The 11,682-nt window shown below is 48.8% G+C and overlaps 1 protein-coding gene across 1 annotated transcript; it reads right to left on the bottom strand.

Annotated features, from left to right (window-relative positions):
* Positions 1–2,213: 2,213 nt before the first annotated feature.
* On the bottom strand, positions 2,214–10,868 carry LOC102057926 (patched domain-containing protein 3). Its single transcript, XM_005442351.3, has 4 exons — positions 10,085–10,868; positions 9,753–9,874; positions 7,835–7,980; positions 2,214–5,629 (listed from the first exon to the last, which is right to left on the bottom strand). The coding sequence occupies exons 1-4, from the start codon at positions 10,814–10,816 to the stop codon at positions 4,017–4,019; spliced, it is 2,613 nt and encodes an 870-aa protein (XP_005442408.3). The 5' UTR covers positions 10,817–10,868; the 3' UTR covers positions 2,214–4,016.
* Between the last annotated feature and the right edge of the window lie 814 nt (positions 10,869–11,682).

The following is an 11,682-nucleotide window of genomic DNA, read 5'->3' as shown; positions in this document are numbered from 1 at the left end:
TCAGCAATGGTGGTAGCACCTCTGGGTTAACATTAAGACGACAGGAAAAAAGGCCAACCCTGTGCAGTAGAAACTGCATCAGAAGAGAGGAGTGAGGCTGTGAGAGCAGCAGCCCTGCAGCCCCCCAGGTCAGCGCAAGAGGAGGCAGGAGCAGCTCCAGGTGCCGGAGCAGATTCCCCGGCAGCCCCTGGTGAAGCCCATGGTGAGACAGCTGTGCCCTCAGCCAGGGAGGTTCATGGTGGGGCAGGTCCCCACCTGCAGCCCACGGAGGACCCCACGCCAGAGCAGGGGGATGCCTGAAGGAGGCTGTGACCCCGTGGGAAGCCCGTGCTGGGGCAGGTTTGCTGGCAGGACTTGTGTCCCATGAGGGACCCACACTGGAGCAGTCTGTTCCTGAGGGACTGTCCCCCATGGGAAGGACTCATGTTGGAGCAGTTAGTGAAGAACTGCAGCCTTCCCACAGGCTTCTCCACATATTGGAGAAGTTTGTGGACAGCTGTCTCCTATGGGAGGGACCCCACCCTGGAGCAGGGGAAGAGTGTGAGGAGCCCTCTCCCTGAGGAGGAAGGAGCTGCAAAGACAATATATGATGAACTGACTGCAAACCCCATTCCTGTCCCCCTGTGCCGCTGGCGGGGAGGAGGTAGAAAATTTGGGAGTGAAGGTAAACATGGGAAGAAGGAAGAAGTGGGAGGAAGGTGGTTTTTTCATTATCATTCATTTCCTTGAGTTGAGTCTGTTTTGCCCATGAAGGTAATTGCTGAGTGCCCTCCCTGTCCTTGTCTCGACCCGTGAGCCTTTCATCGTGTTTTCTCTCCCCTGCCCAGCTGAGGAGGGAGGGACAGAGCGGCTTGGGTGGGCACCTGGCATCCAGCCAGGGTCAGCCCAGCACAACCACACAGGCAGCTTCCAGACATCCATCAGATGGTGAGAATAACCTCAGTTCCCTTTGAGTACACAGCCTCGTGCAGATGAAAGCAGGGCAGAGCCAGGTGCTCTGACAGACTTCATTAAACACCCTCTGAAGTGGTCACAAGCACAGTGACACATAAGAACTTCAGACTTGGTGCATGATTCTGCATTTTCTGCATTCCTGAGGCTGACATGCCAGAATTCTGCCCTCAAGCTTAATACAAAGAAAATGCCAACTTGCAGTGGAAGATGGGGCCTGCTTCTTCTGGCTGCATCCTGCTGTGTGGAGACCTGCGTCAGCTGGAGTGTCTCAGCAGTTTTCTAGATCTTGATTCCTTAAACTGGCTGTGAAAATAGAGCCATCAAGCTCAGAAGCCTGTCCCAGAAGTAGAGCTGGTTTTGCTTCTATAAACATGGTTAAAGAACCGAGCGAGAGATAAAAGTACTCCCCTCAGAAGTAAATTTCCATTCTCTTTTTTTCCCCAAGAACATGACTCCTGTTCCTTCAGTCTAGTGTTTATTAAGATGCCTTCCTCTGGTGTTGGCCAATGTGAGTGCATCACCTGTTCCCCTGGTAGCTTCACCAGTGCAGAAATGGCTGTATCATTTGCCATAATAAAAGCACTAATACAGGCTTTGAAACATTTAATGGGAGGAGGGAGGAGACTGATGCATAGGGTTGAGTGTTTTTGGTTTTGTTTTTCTTAAATCTAGCTTTGTGGTTACTGCCCTGTCCTGGAAATTTAATGCTGCTGGCTAGAATATGGAGATTCAGTGATGTACCATATGGGCTGTGGTAGCACCAGGTTTTGACTTCCACCTCAGAAGCAGATTTCTTCTAAGATTCATACTAGTTTTCAGCCTTTGACTACTATTTCAAGACATGGAACTTTTTTAATAAACATTTACTTTCTTTATAAACATTATTACAGAGCTATTTCCACAGTAGAATATTCAGCTGCCTTGCTGACGAAACAGGCCCACATTCAGCTTAAGCAGCTTTCCAGGTAGGAAGGTTCCACAGAAAAACTGGAATGAGAAGGAAACTTAACATTCTTTGGACATAGAAATCTTTGGGAAAGTTCAGGATACCTTTTCCACAGAATTTCATATAAAAATTCTCAGGCTGTCATAGATCGAGGGTGGGTGGTAGGGTGATTGGTGGTCCTGTTTGTGTTTTAATCTCCACAAAGCAAAAAAGCCTATTGTTCTAGGACCTCGGGATAAAAGTAGGTATGGAAAGACGTATCAGCTGAAGTGCACTTGTGCTTTTATGCACATTAAGCACTCCTCCAACAGAGCTTTGTGCTTGATTTGATTTTGCTTTTACAAAGGGATCTGTGACACGTCTCAATAAAAGGATTGTAGTTGTTACTCTTCAGAGCATTCTAAAGGTTTTATTTTCATCCATCACTGTAGCACCTGAGCAACTAACGTAAAGTAGTATGCATATATTCATAGCAAAGTTTCAGGTAAACCCCACGTTGAGGTCTCTGGCACACTGGTTTTTTTGTCCCCCCCAATTTGAGAGGATGTGCACAGAATCAAATTTTTTTTGACAAGTTTTGGGGTTTGATTTTTTGTCGTAACTTGGTTAATAATGAACTGAAAGTTGCCAGTGTTCTTTGGTAAATGCTTTTGTTGCATTCCACATTCAGCCAATACTAAGTAACTGGTCACACAATTTCTTCTTGGCTGTCAGTGATTTATCTTGAGCTTTGTTATGTAGCTTTCATAGTGACTCCAAATGGAAATTAATTTAACACCTGTAGACTGTGAGTCACTGCTCTAGAAATCAGTGTCAGTACTTTCAGTTTTTCCTGGAAGTTGATTACTCATGCCTGAGTGACTTCATTTCCAGTCCCTGGTCCCCATAAACGGAGACATCATGAAACAAACAGAAGGATTCTGCCCTGTCTATTGGGTCCCATGCAACTGGTCATAAATTCACATGGAACGGAGGCGGACCCTGGCTTTGTCACACTTGCTGCATCTCTCAGAAGCAACATTCCAGAGCTGCAGACTTGAACTTAACAATTTAATAATTCATAGACCAGTTTTTCCAAAATTACAAACATCAGTTACCAACATTCATTTGATTTCCAACACATAGCTCATTAAATTGGTGACAAATTAAGAATTTTCATCCAGTGTCTTGTCCCTACAGGTTAAAAGACCACCTCATATATTCTTCACTCTTACTGAAAGCTCCTCTGCAATATCAACGCATCACAGGATGGGTTGTGGCTGCTGAACATAATAGAATTTATGGGTTTATATTTTAATGACTGATGCCCTGAGCTGCTTTTTCAGTTTGGTCCTCAGTGAGGGTGCGATTCTCTCTAGTGAGTCCTTGCCCTGTCATGCCATGGCACAGTGTCTTCCATGGTGGTTACCCAGGAGGTTGACACAAGTTGAATCACCTACAGCACATTCCTTCACAAACTGCAATGAACAGAAGCTACAAGATGTTTAACCTTAGACAGGAAACGGGATGCCAGGAAAAGAAGAATTTCAAACAGAAAACGTGAGTTAGTTTGTCTTCCCTAAGGGTTTCTTGTGCTGCATGAGGAGCCTAAGCAGACTTTGGCTCCTGAAGGCTTATAAACCACTGCAGTCCAAGGCAGTTCTGACCTCTTCTAATCCTGCTTGTAAAACCTCCAGGTTTAAGCCTCCTGGGGAGAAACTGTCTTCAGGCTCAGTGCTGAGCTGAGTTACAGCATCAAGGTAAAAGGCAGGAAATGCAAACCAGTGGGAGTTATTGTTCCCTCCTGTGCACATTGTCTGACAAACCTGTAACATAGTCCATTAAGCTGATGGCACATTTTGTAATAATTTTAATCCATTCAAGTAAAAAAGTCACACAAAAAATAAATATTTAACATTAAGCTGTTGTAGTCAAGCACACACAGAAGTATGGTAATGCAAATCATTCTGTCCATTTACCTTTTCTCTTCTGTTACTTTTCTTGCCTGGGCTTCCTGAAGCCACTACTTCCCTGTTGTATTTATTTTTCTGTCCTTCATTTTCTTCATTTCTTATACTCCCTGAAAGTCACTGCACTTTACATACAATAAATGCAGAATATATTACATTTAACTTAGTCACGGACAATCTTTATCATTTCTAAACCTAAGCTCTAGCTTTTGAGCTTTAGTATTGTGGGGCGATCTCCCAAAGTTTCCAAAAAAGGTTAAAAACACTGGAATAAACACAAGACTGTGAAGAGCCCCAAACAAAATAACAAGGAACATGATCTTGAAAAATGTCCTAAAGATGTAGGTTTTTGCCGCAGCCAGGACAGCTACTCCTAATATAGTAGAAACTGCACCTTGTAGTATTGGGTAACCTAGCAGGGACAGAGCTTCGATTGCCCTTTTGTTGGCTGATGACTCCCCACTTGTAACGAAGGCATAGGAAATATGAGCAGAAAAATCTACGGAAAACCCTATACAAATGACCAGGTTGATCATGGATATGGAATCTAGATTGACGTTCCAAAACGTCATGAAACCGGCAACACCAACTATAACAGAAGCCATAGCAAAAGTCACCCACAAGCAACACAGTGGGTTGGGAATAAGCAAGAGGGAGACAATAAGCATTGCCCCAGCAGCAACGACAATGTTCTGAATGGTGTTCTGCACTATTACCAGGTACTGATCATAGTAGATGAACGCTGGGTGGTACACCATCATTGGAATACTGCACTGCTCGGCTGTCTCTCGTAACTGACTGAGAAGATTTTTCTCATCAATGGCTGAGGTCACATTCACTGTCTGGATGAAGAAACGTGAAGCTTCTATTTTATCCTGAGTCACGTTAACATCCCACTTAAAACTGGGAACAATGCTGAACAGTATACGTAAGTTATTAAGAAAAAGAGTCTTATTGCTTATATTTATTAAGCCACTTCCAGCCAGTGTTGTGTACACTCTCAGCCATGACTCTGAGAGGTTCTTATCTACATAGGAAATTCCCTCTAAATTCTGTGTGCAGTTCTCAATGCCACGACGAACAGTCTCATTCCAGTAATCTACACTTTCAGTAATGACAACCATGACCCTAGGTCCGTATGCTGAGAAGTATCTGTCATTGTCATCATAGTATGGAATAATGTAAGAGTCATCACTTGCCAGATTTCGAAGATCAATGCCTTCCCTGATCTGAGTACACCCATAAATACTGCCCCCCAAATATGCTCCATACAGCAACACCACAAGTAGCTTGACCCATTTGTTTGTAAAAAAAGGACCATAATATTCTTTAAAGAATATGATCATTGGATGTTCACTTTCTGGCTGTTTAGTTTCCAGCTGAGATGACTGCCTAGAACAGTTGCCTATACAGCAAGCATTGTACAAGCAGGACTCCCCAGCCTGATCTTTATCCACTCCCACAGGCATACAAGTCAGCCAGTGTCGGTTTCCTTGCTCCCTTTTATGATTTAACACAATAATTGCCCCAAAGAAGGTCATGGTATATATATAGCAGAAGACAAAAGCAGTGCCTGTATAGAGGCAAAATGATCTCACAGATGGAAAAGCAGTCCAGGTGCCAATGTAGAAGGCCAAAACATCTGTGAGAGTGGTGATGGTCACCGAAAGTGCTGCTTCTGCATAAGTCTCAGCCAGCAGAGATTTAACGTCGGATTTCCCCTTTCTTAAACTTTGCTCCCAGGAAGCAATCATGATGAACATGTCATCAACACCAACTCCTGCAAGAGGGGGACAAACGTTAATGATGCTTTGCAAATGGCAGCTTCCACTAACACCCAACAAAAGTACAACATTCATCACATTGAAACCTACATAAACTTTTGAAAAACAAAGTTAGGCTATGAACAACTGCTTTAGTGCTGATGCAAATCAAATAAATGCAGGAAAACAGATCCTTTGAGTGTAGCTGAATTTATGACATTGCAGAAACTCCTGGTGATCTGATGGGTTGTTGATCCCTCACCCTACTCTGCTGGAGGACTGAGCACACCTGGTCCATCTCTGACAAGTGTGTTGTATCTGCTGCCCAAGTGATGTAGGTTACATAGGTTTAAATACATTGCTTATTCTGATGGTCAACTATCCTTATCTCTGGAAGCATCCCCCCATTATCTCTCGAATCTCTTCTTCATCACTGCAGTAAATTAGACACTAATTTCTTGCTTTTACTTCAGCAGACCAGGAGAACAGTGATCCCAGTTTTCCACTGGTCCACTTTTTTATACTCTTTGCTCTCCACTTGCCTTCTCTCCGGTTTATCTTCGAGCATTTATTCGTGATTTATTATTCTTTTATCTTCACATATGTGTGAGCACATCACTACAAATATTACCCACTAGAGTCCTCGGAAACCCTGCCAGGAAGATTGGGCCCTAGCCTAGAGTTTTTGCTAAGACATAAGAGTAAATGAGCTGAAGCCCAAAAAGGAATTGCTGATGTGCTTCTCTCAGCTCTGCTAACTCTTCGAGATTTTCATCACAGACCTTTCAGGGGTTTGCCAATGTTACTCTATCAAATGCTCTTCTATTCCCTGAGAATTAATCACACAAAATGGGAAAGCAAGACCGCGTGAATAGGGGAGCAAGCACAAATGATCTAGCCAAGCATAAAAGAATACATGAAATCACCATCTGCTGCCTGAACGGGCAATTGCCAGTAGACATGCAAAGATGAAATAAGCAGCAGTCAAAAGGTACCACTGGACGGCGAGCAGTGAGCCAGGCTACTTCCAGAAAGCAGGCAGGCTTCAAAGCAGTTTACCTAATGTACTGATTATTTGTTTGCTTTAATGCAAGGAAGACAAAAGTCTGCATATTAATTTATAAAGCTCTGAAGAGACTGCTTAAAGCCCTTCCCCAGGTATACAAAAGGGTTTTTCTGAAATTTAGAGCCTCTGCAGTTGAAAAGCAAACACAAGCAAATACACAATGCATTTGAATTATGCAGGAAACAAAGAAATGATGCAGGGGACTGGCTGCATGAACGGCACATCACCTGTATAGCTAAATGAGACTGTTTAGTACATAGTCATGATATGGCTTAGGAAATTTCACATCTTAACAAAAAGATGGATTCCTTGTTTCAAATTACAGACAGTCCTGCTCATTGCTTAAGCCGTATTCAGGCCCCATTTTATTTGGCTAAAGACTATGCTCTGAAAATGGGATATGAAAACTTACGATGACTTCCCATATTCACTTCATAACACAGGTACTGGATTAAGTCAGTTCTGGTGTGACACGAGTTGTGCACTGGACACATGTTCCATGGTGCCGCCATTGAGGTGGCCCAAGGCTACCTGACAGCAGAGAAGCAGGGAGCTCTCACTGCACTGCAAAAAGCGGTAGTCGAGAGGTGGATGGTTTGGCCAAGACCTCTACACCTGCTTAAATTGCTGGTGAATCCAGCAGTCCCATAAAACAGTAATAACAAGACTGATTTCAGGTAGACAAACTTATCCAGAGCTAATGAGATATGTAAATGCTTACAGGACACCTAGAGAAGACAGCAGCGGATGATACAGGGGAATGCAGTGACATAACTTGGTTGAGCACACCTCAAGTATTAGCATTAGTCAAATAAATGATTAATCATCATGGCTAAATTACCAGGGATGCTAAAACTATGCCAGAAGTGCTAACCTTAACACCCTCTCATTTATGATTTCCATGCTGTAGCAGTGGAACTAGAGCAGGCATCGGTTTTTGGGAAAAGCTGCTCTTCTGCCAGAGCTAGGCTCCAGCCCCATCGTGGGTACGTGGAGCCGAGCGGCTCACCTGCTGGCCCCAGCTCGGCAGGGGCTGCACCTCCTGCAGGGTGGAAGTGCGTATGATCTGATGCTCATGTAAAAAAGTAACACCATCGGGTTGTTTTAACTCCATTTTAGTCTTCGTATCCGAATCAGACCCACTTTTTATACTTACCTAGAATAAGAAATGGTGCGTTTGCTACAGTGACCACAAACGGCACTCCACAGAAGAGCATCAATCCAAAGACGCTTAATACAGCTAAACCGGCTGAAATCACTCCACAGCATGCAAGCCAGATATTATTTCTTATACAGCTCAGTCTGAAAATATTTTAAGGAATATCTTAGTTACATGTCAAATATTTCACCAATGGGTTTGGCATGACAAGTGCACAGATACCAACAATACCTTGTCTATGACAAGAAATCCTGATGAAAGCTGCTAGGAAAGCTCCCAGACGCATGCATTGGGTAAGATTGATTTATACAGGAGGTGCTAAATATATTAGTACTACAGGCCAGTTCTATACGTAAGAGTACAGATGTGTACTGATCTTGTAACAAGAGACCTGGCAAAGAGAAGGTACGCAAGCTTTTACCAGTGAGAGGCCAGATTTAGGGTGACCCAAAGAGTGATGAATTTTTAGAAGCTCTTCCCTTTTATGCAGGTTCTTAGTGTAGCATATCAGTGTGGTACGGAAGCATCTCAAAGGCACTAAGTGCTGTGTAGAGAAGCCTTCTCAGCAGACAGACTGGCTACCAGCCATTTACCAAGACGGTCCTGAGGGCTGGCTCAAGGTCTCCCCATGAAATGCTCTCAGTGGGAGACTTTGCACCACACTAAGGGGCTGAAGAGCTGCCTCTTGCCTGATTAGTAGTATTTTCCAGCCTGTAGACCGTTTCTAAACTTTAAGAGAATCTCCCGCTTCCAAGGCAAGAAGCGTGTGTTGGTGTACCCTCCCCTTGCTCTGTCTGCGCTCACCCAGACTGTACGTGAGATGGCCAGTATCCCAAAACTGTATAGCCTGATGGGCATGGTGCTTGATGCAAGTGCTAAAGCCCACCCTCTGAGGAGAAGTCTCTTTCTCAAGTGCAGCACACAAACACTGCCGTACAGTTGTCAAATATACAACAGTTTATGTTCCACCAGCACAAAGAAAGGGCAGGCTATGGTCTTAAGGCTGCTTCCACCAGCAAGCAGAGTAACTAAAGCTGTACCCAGACCCGCAGCCATCTATGAAGCTAACGCTCATCCACCTGCACCTTAACTGAGCAGATGGCAAAAAAAAGGTGCAAATGGATCTTAACATGGTACACTTCCTCCTCCCTCCCCTGCTTCCTTCCTCTTAACTATCTTTACAAAGAATTAGTATCTTGTGGGCAGGATGAGGGTGAAGCTGCAAGTGAAGCAGGAAAGTAGTAGAATAACCTTAGCAATAGCACCACTTACTTCTTCCCTCCCCCAGATTATGACTTCTCTGTTTGACTTCTATGCATCTTTTTGGCGAATGTCTCCATGGGGTTTGCCAAATCGAACTGGTAGGTTTTATTCAACAGAAGTGCTTGTGCAGAATTCTGCCACTGCCAGGCCAGCTGGATCACACTTCTGGCCCCCTTCCCACACAGGGTAAAGCAGATCCCTTTCATAATTAAAAGCGTTTAGTTTGGCACTGTTTTTCACTGCCAAAGCTACAGCACCTCAGACCTCTTAAAAAGATAAAGAGTAGGGGGTTGTTTAAGTAGTTCCAAACCCATTAGCTACAGAAAGCATTCTTAGGAGGCAGGGACTGCAGAAATGACTGACGGCTTCAGAGAACAGACAAATGAATACTAGCATTTAAGCTGTGCATGTCTGAACTGAACGCTTGTTTGTCTATCCACCTGGTACTTATCACGGACCCCACTGAAGCAGCTGGGAAGTATGTGTGAGCAGAAGAGAAACAGCAGAGAAATACTTTGCTCATTACTAAACGGCACCTGAAGCCTGCAGCTTCAAGAACGGCTTCACTCGGCAAGAGCAGAAACCAGTGCAGGCAAGGTGAAGAGGAGCGGAGGTCACTCAGCATTGATCTGTAGCTTAGAAGCCACTTTACCTTAGGCAAGAGACGATTGAAAAGGTTATTGTCAAGAAATAAGTTATGGAGAAGAGTGGGATCACGCTCTTGGTATTTCCTTCAAACTCCTCTTGTCTGGACAGCGAGGTAAAGTAAGTCACCTGCCGATAAAACAACAGGGAAATAAAAGATGAAGCACTTCAACTCTTTTCGGTCTTTATACACACGCAAGGGCAACACCGAACGCCACGGTGGCACAAAGGCGTCCCCGTGGCCCCCGCAACCCGCCGGGCCCCGCTGCCGGCCCCAGGCCCACCTGCGCCCCTCGGGTCCCGCCGGCCGCCGCACGGCTCTGCCCGCCCCGCCGTTACCTGGATGGCGGTGAGGCCCAACGCCGCCAGCTCCGACGGGACGTCCCGCAGGAAGCTCTCCAGCCACCGCTGGCTCTCCGCCGCCGCGGGGCCGTCCTCCTGCAGGTAGTACATCAGCTTCAGGGCCCGCGCCGACAGCAGCCGCCCGCCGGCGCCCGTCTGCACGCCGCCCAGCGCGGCCCCCAGGAAAACGCCGTGGCTGACGGGGAAGGTGAGGTTCCCCAGGGCGGCCTCCGACGCGCCGCTCAGCAGCGGCAGCAGCGGGTTGGGGCTGGTGCAGGTGCCGTCGCTGCGGGCGCAGAGCTGCTCGTAGCCGCGGGCGGTGACCAGCTGGTCCAGCCGCAGCACGTCGCGCCGCGCCGCCGGCTCCAGGATCGAGCCCCCTTCCGCCGCTACGGCGATGAGGGCGGCGTAGGCGCCCTCGGTGGGCAGCCGCGGGGCGGAGAAGCCCTCCGAGTCGTTGGTGGCGAAGTGCTGCCGCACGAAGTCGCGCTCGGCCTTGGCTGGCCCCGACGTCGGCGTGAACTGTCCCTCGATGTCGTTCGCCTGCCGCTGCGGCAGGAACACGAAGCCGGCGCCCAGCCCGCCCGAGAGCAGAAGCGGCACCAGCACGAAGGGCCAGGGGCAGGTGGCCACGCCGCGCCCCAGCCCTCGGAAGAGCCGCCGCAGGGGCCGCTCCAGGCAGTCGGTGTTGCTGCAGGAGCAGCCCTCCGCGGCGCGCGGCTCCGCCATGGGCGAGGCGGGGCACGGGCCGCCGGCAGCAGCTCCCCGGCAGCAGCTCCCCGGCCGCGCCTCACGTCGGGCCGCCGCGGCGCGGCCTCTGGTAGCGCCGGAGGAGAGCCGCCCGCCAGCTACGGCGGCCGCGGCGGTAATGAGCGGCTCTCTGGGGCGCCGGCGGGGCAGGCGGCCGCGCCCTCCGGCTCCGTGAGTCACCGGCGCTTCCGCAAGCGGGGACGCGCGGCTGCCCCCGCCGCGCCCCTGGCTCGGGGCCCCGGCGGGCGGGTGCGCGCGTGCTCCCGCCGCCCCCCCCCCCGCCACCGCTTCCGCGGCGGCTTCGGCCCCAGGGCGCCCCGTCCCGCCGCGGCCTCGGTGCCGGCACGGCGCCCGCGGGTGCTGAGCGCTACCCGGCGCGGGCTGCGGGCCGGGCCCTGCCGTGCACGGGCGGCCCGGCGGCTCCCGGCGGCCTCCGGCCCTCGCCGGCTGCTCCGCCGTTTCCCCCGGCTGTGCGGCAGCTGTTACCGCGAGGGGTTACTCGCCTGCCTGGGAGCGGGACGCAGCGGGAGCTGGCGTGCGTCCCGCTGCCTGCGCTCTCTCGCCAGACGTGAGCGCTGCTGAAATGAAGAGGCTTTGCAACAAGGTGTAGTGGCTGCACCGCGCACGGCTCAGAACTCGCAGGGGTGCGGCAGGCCACAGCCTTGTGTGGCAGCAGTGACAGAAAGCATCTCTCCCAAGTCCAAAGCGTGGCCTGCAGCCTGGCTCTCTTGACACGGGTGACGGGGATTTTGAGTGCCCTCTGGCTGAGGGGAACACCGAGCTCAGAGGGGAGGCTTCTGGAGAGGTGTCCAGCCACTTTGCTAATACTTCACAGACAGGCACCA

Source organism: Falco cherrug, chromosome 4 (assembly GCF_023634085.1).
Source record: "Falco cherrug isolate bFalChe1 chromosome 4, bFalChe1.pri, whole genome shotgun sequence".
NCBI lineage: Eukaryota > Metazoa > Chordata > Aves > Falconiformes > Falconidae > Falco > Falco cherrug.
Note: the sequence above shows the minus strand (reverse complement) of the source record. Positions and strands in the feature narration are given on the sequence as shown.

Bases quoted from the DNA above. Each gene is read 5' to 3' on its own strand.
- LOC102057926 (XM_005442351.3), bottom strand. From the start codon at position 10,816: ATGGCGGAGCCGCGCGCCGCGGAGGGCTGCTCCTGCAGCAACACCGAC. The intron at 9,875-10,084 runs GTAACGGCGGGG...TTTTATCGGCAG, and splicing joins TGGGCCTCACCGCCATCCAG to GTGACTTACTTTACCTCGCT. The intron at 7,981-9,752 runs GTAAAGTGGCTT...AAATATTTTCAG, and splicing joins TCAATCGTCTCTTGCCTAAG to ACTGAGCTGTATAAGAAATA.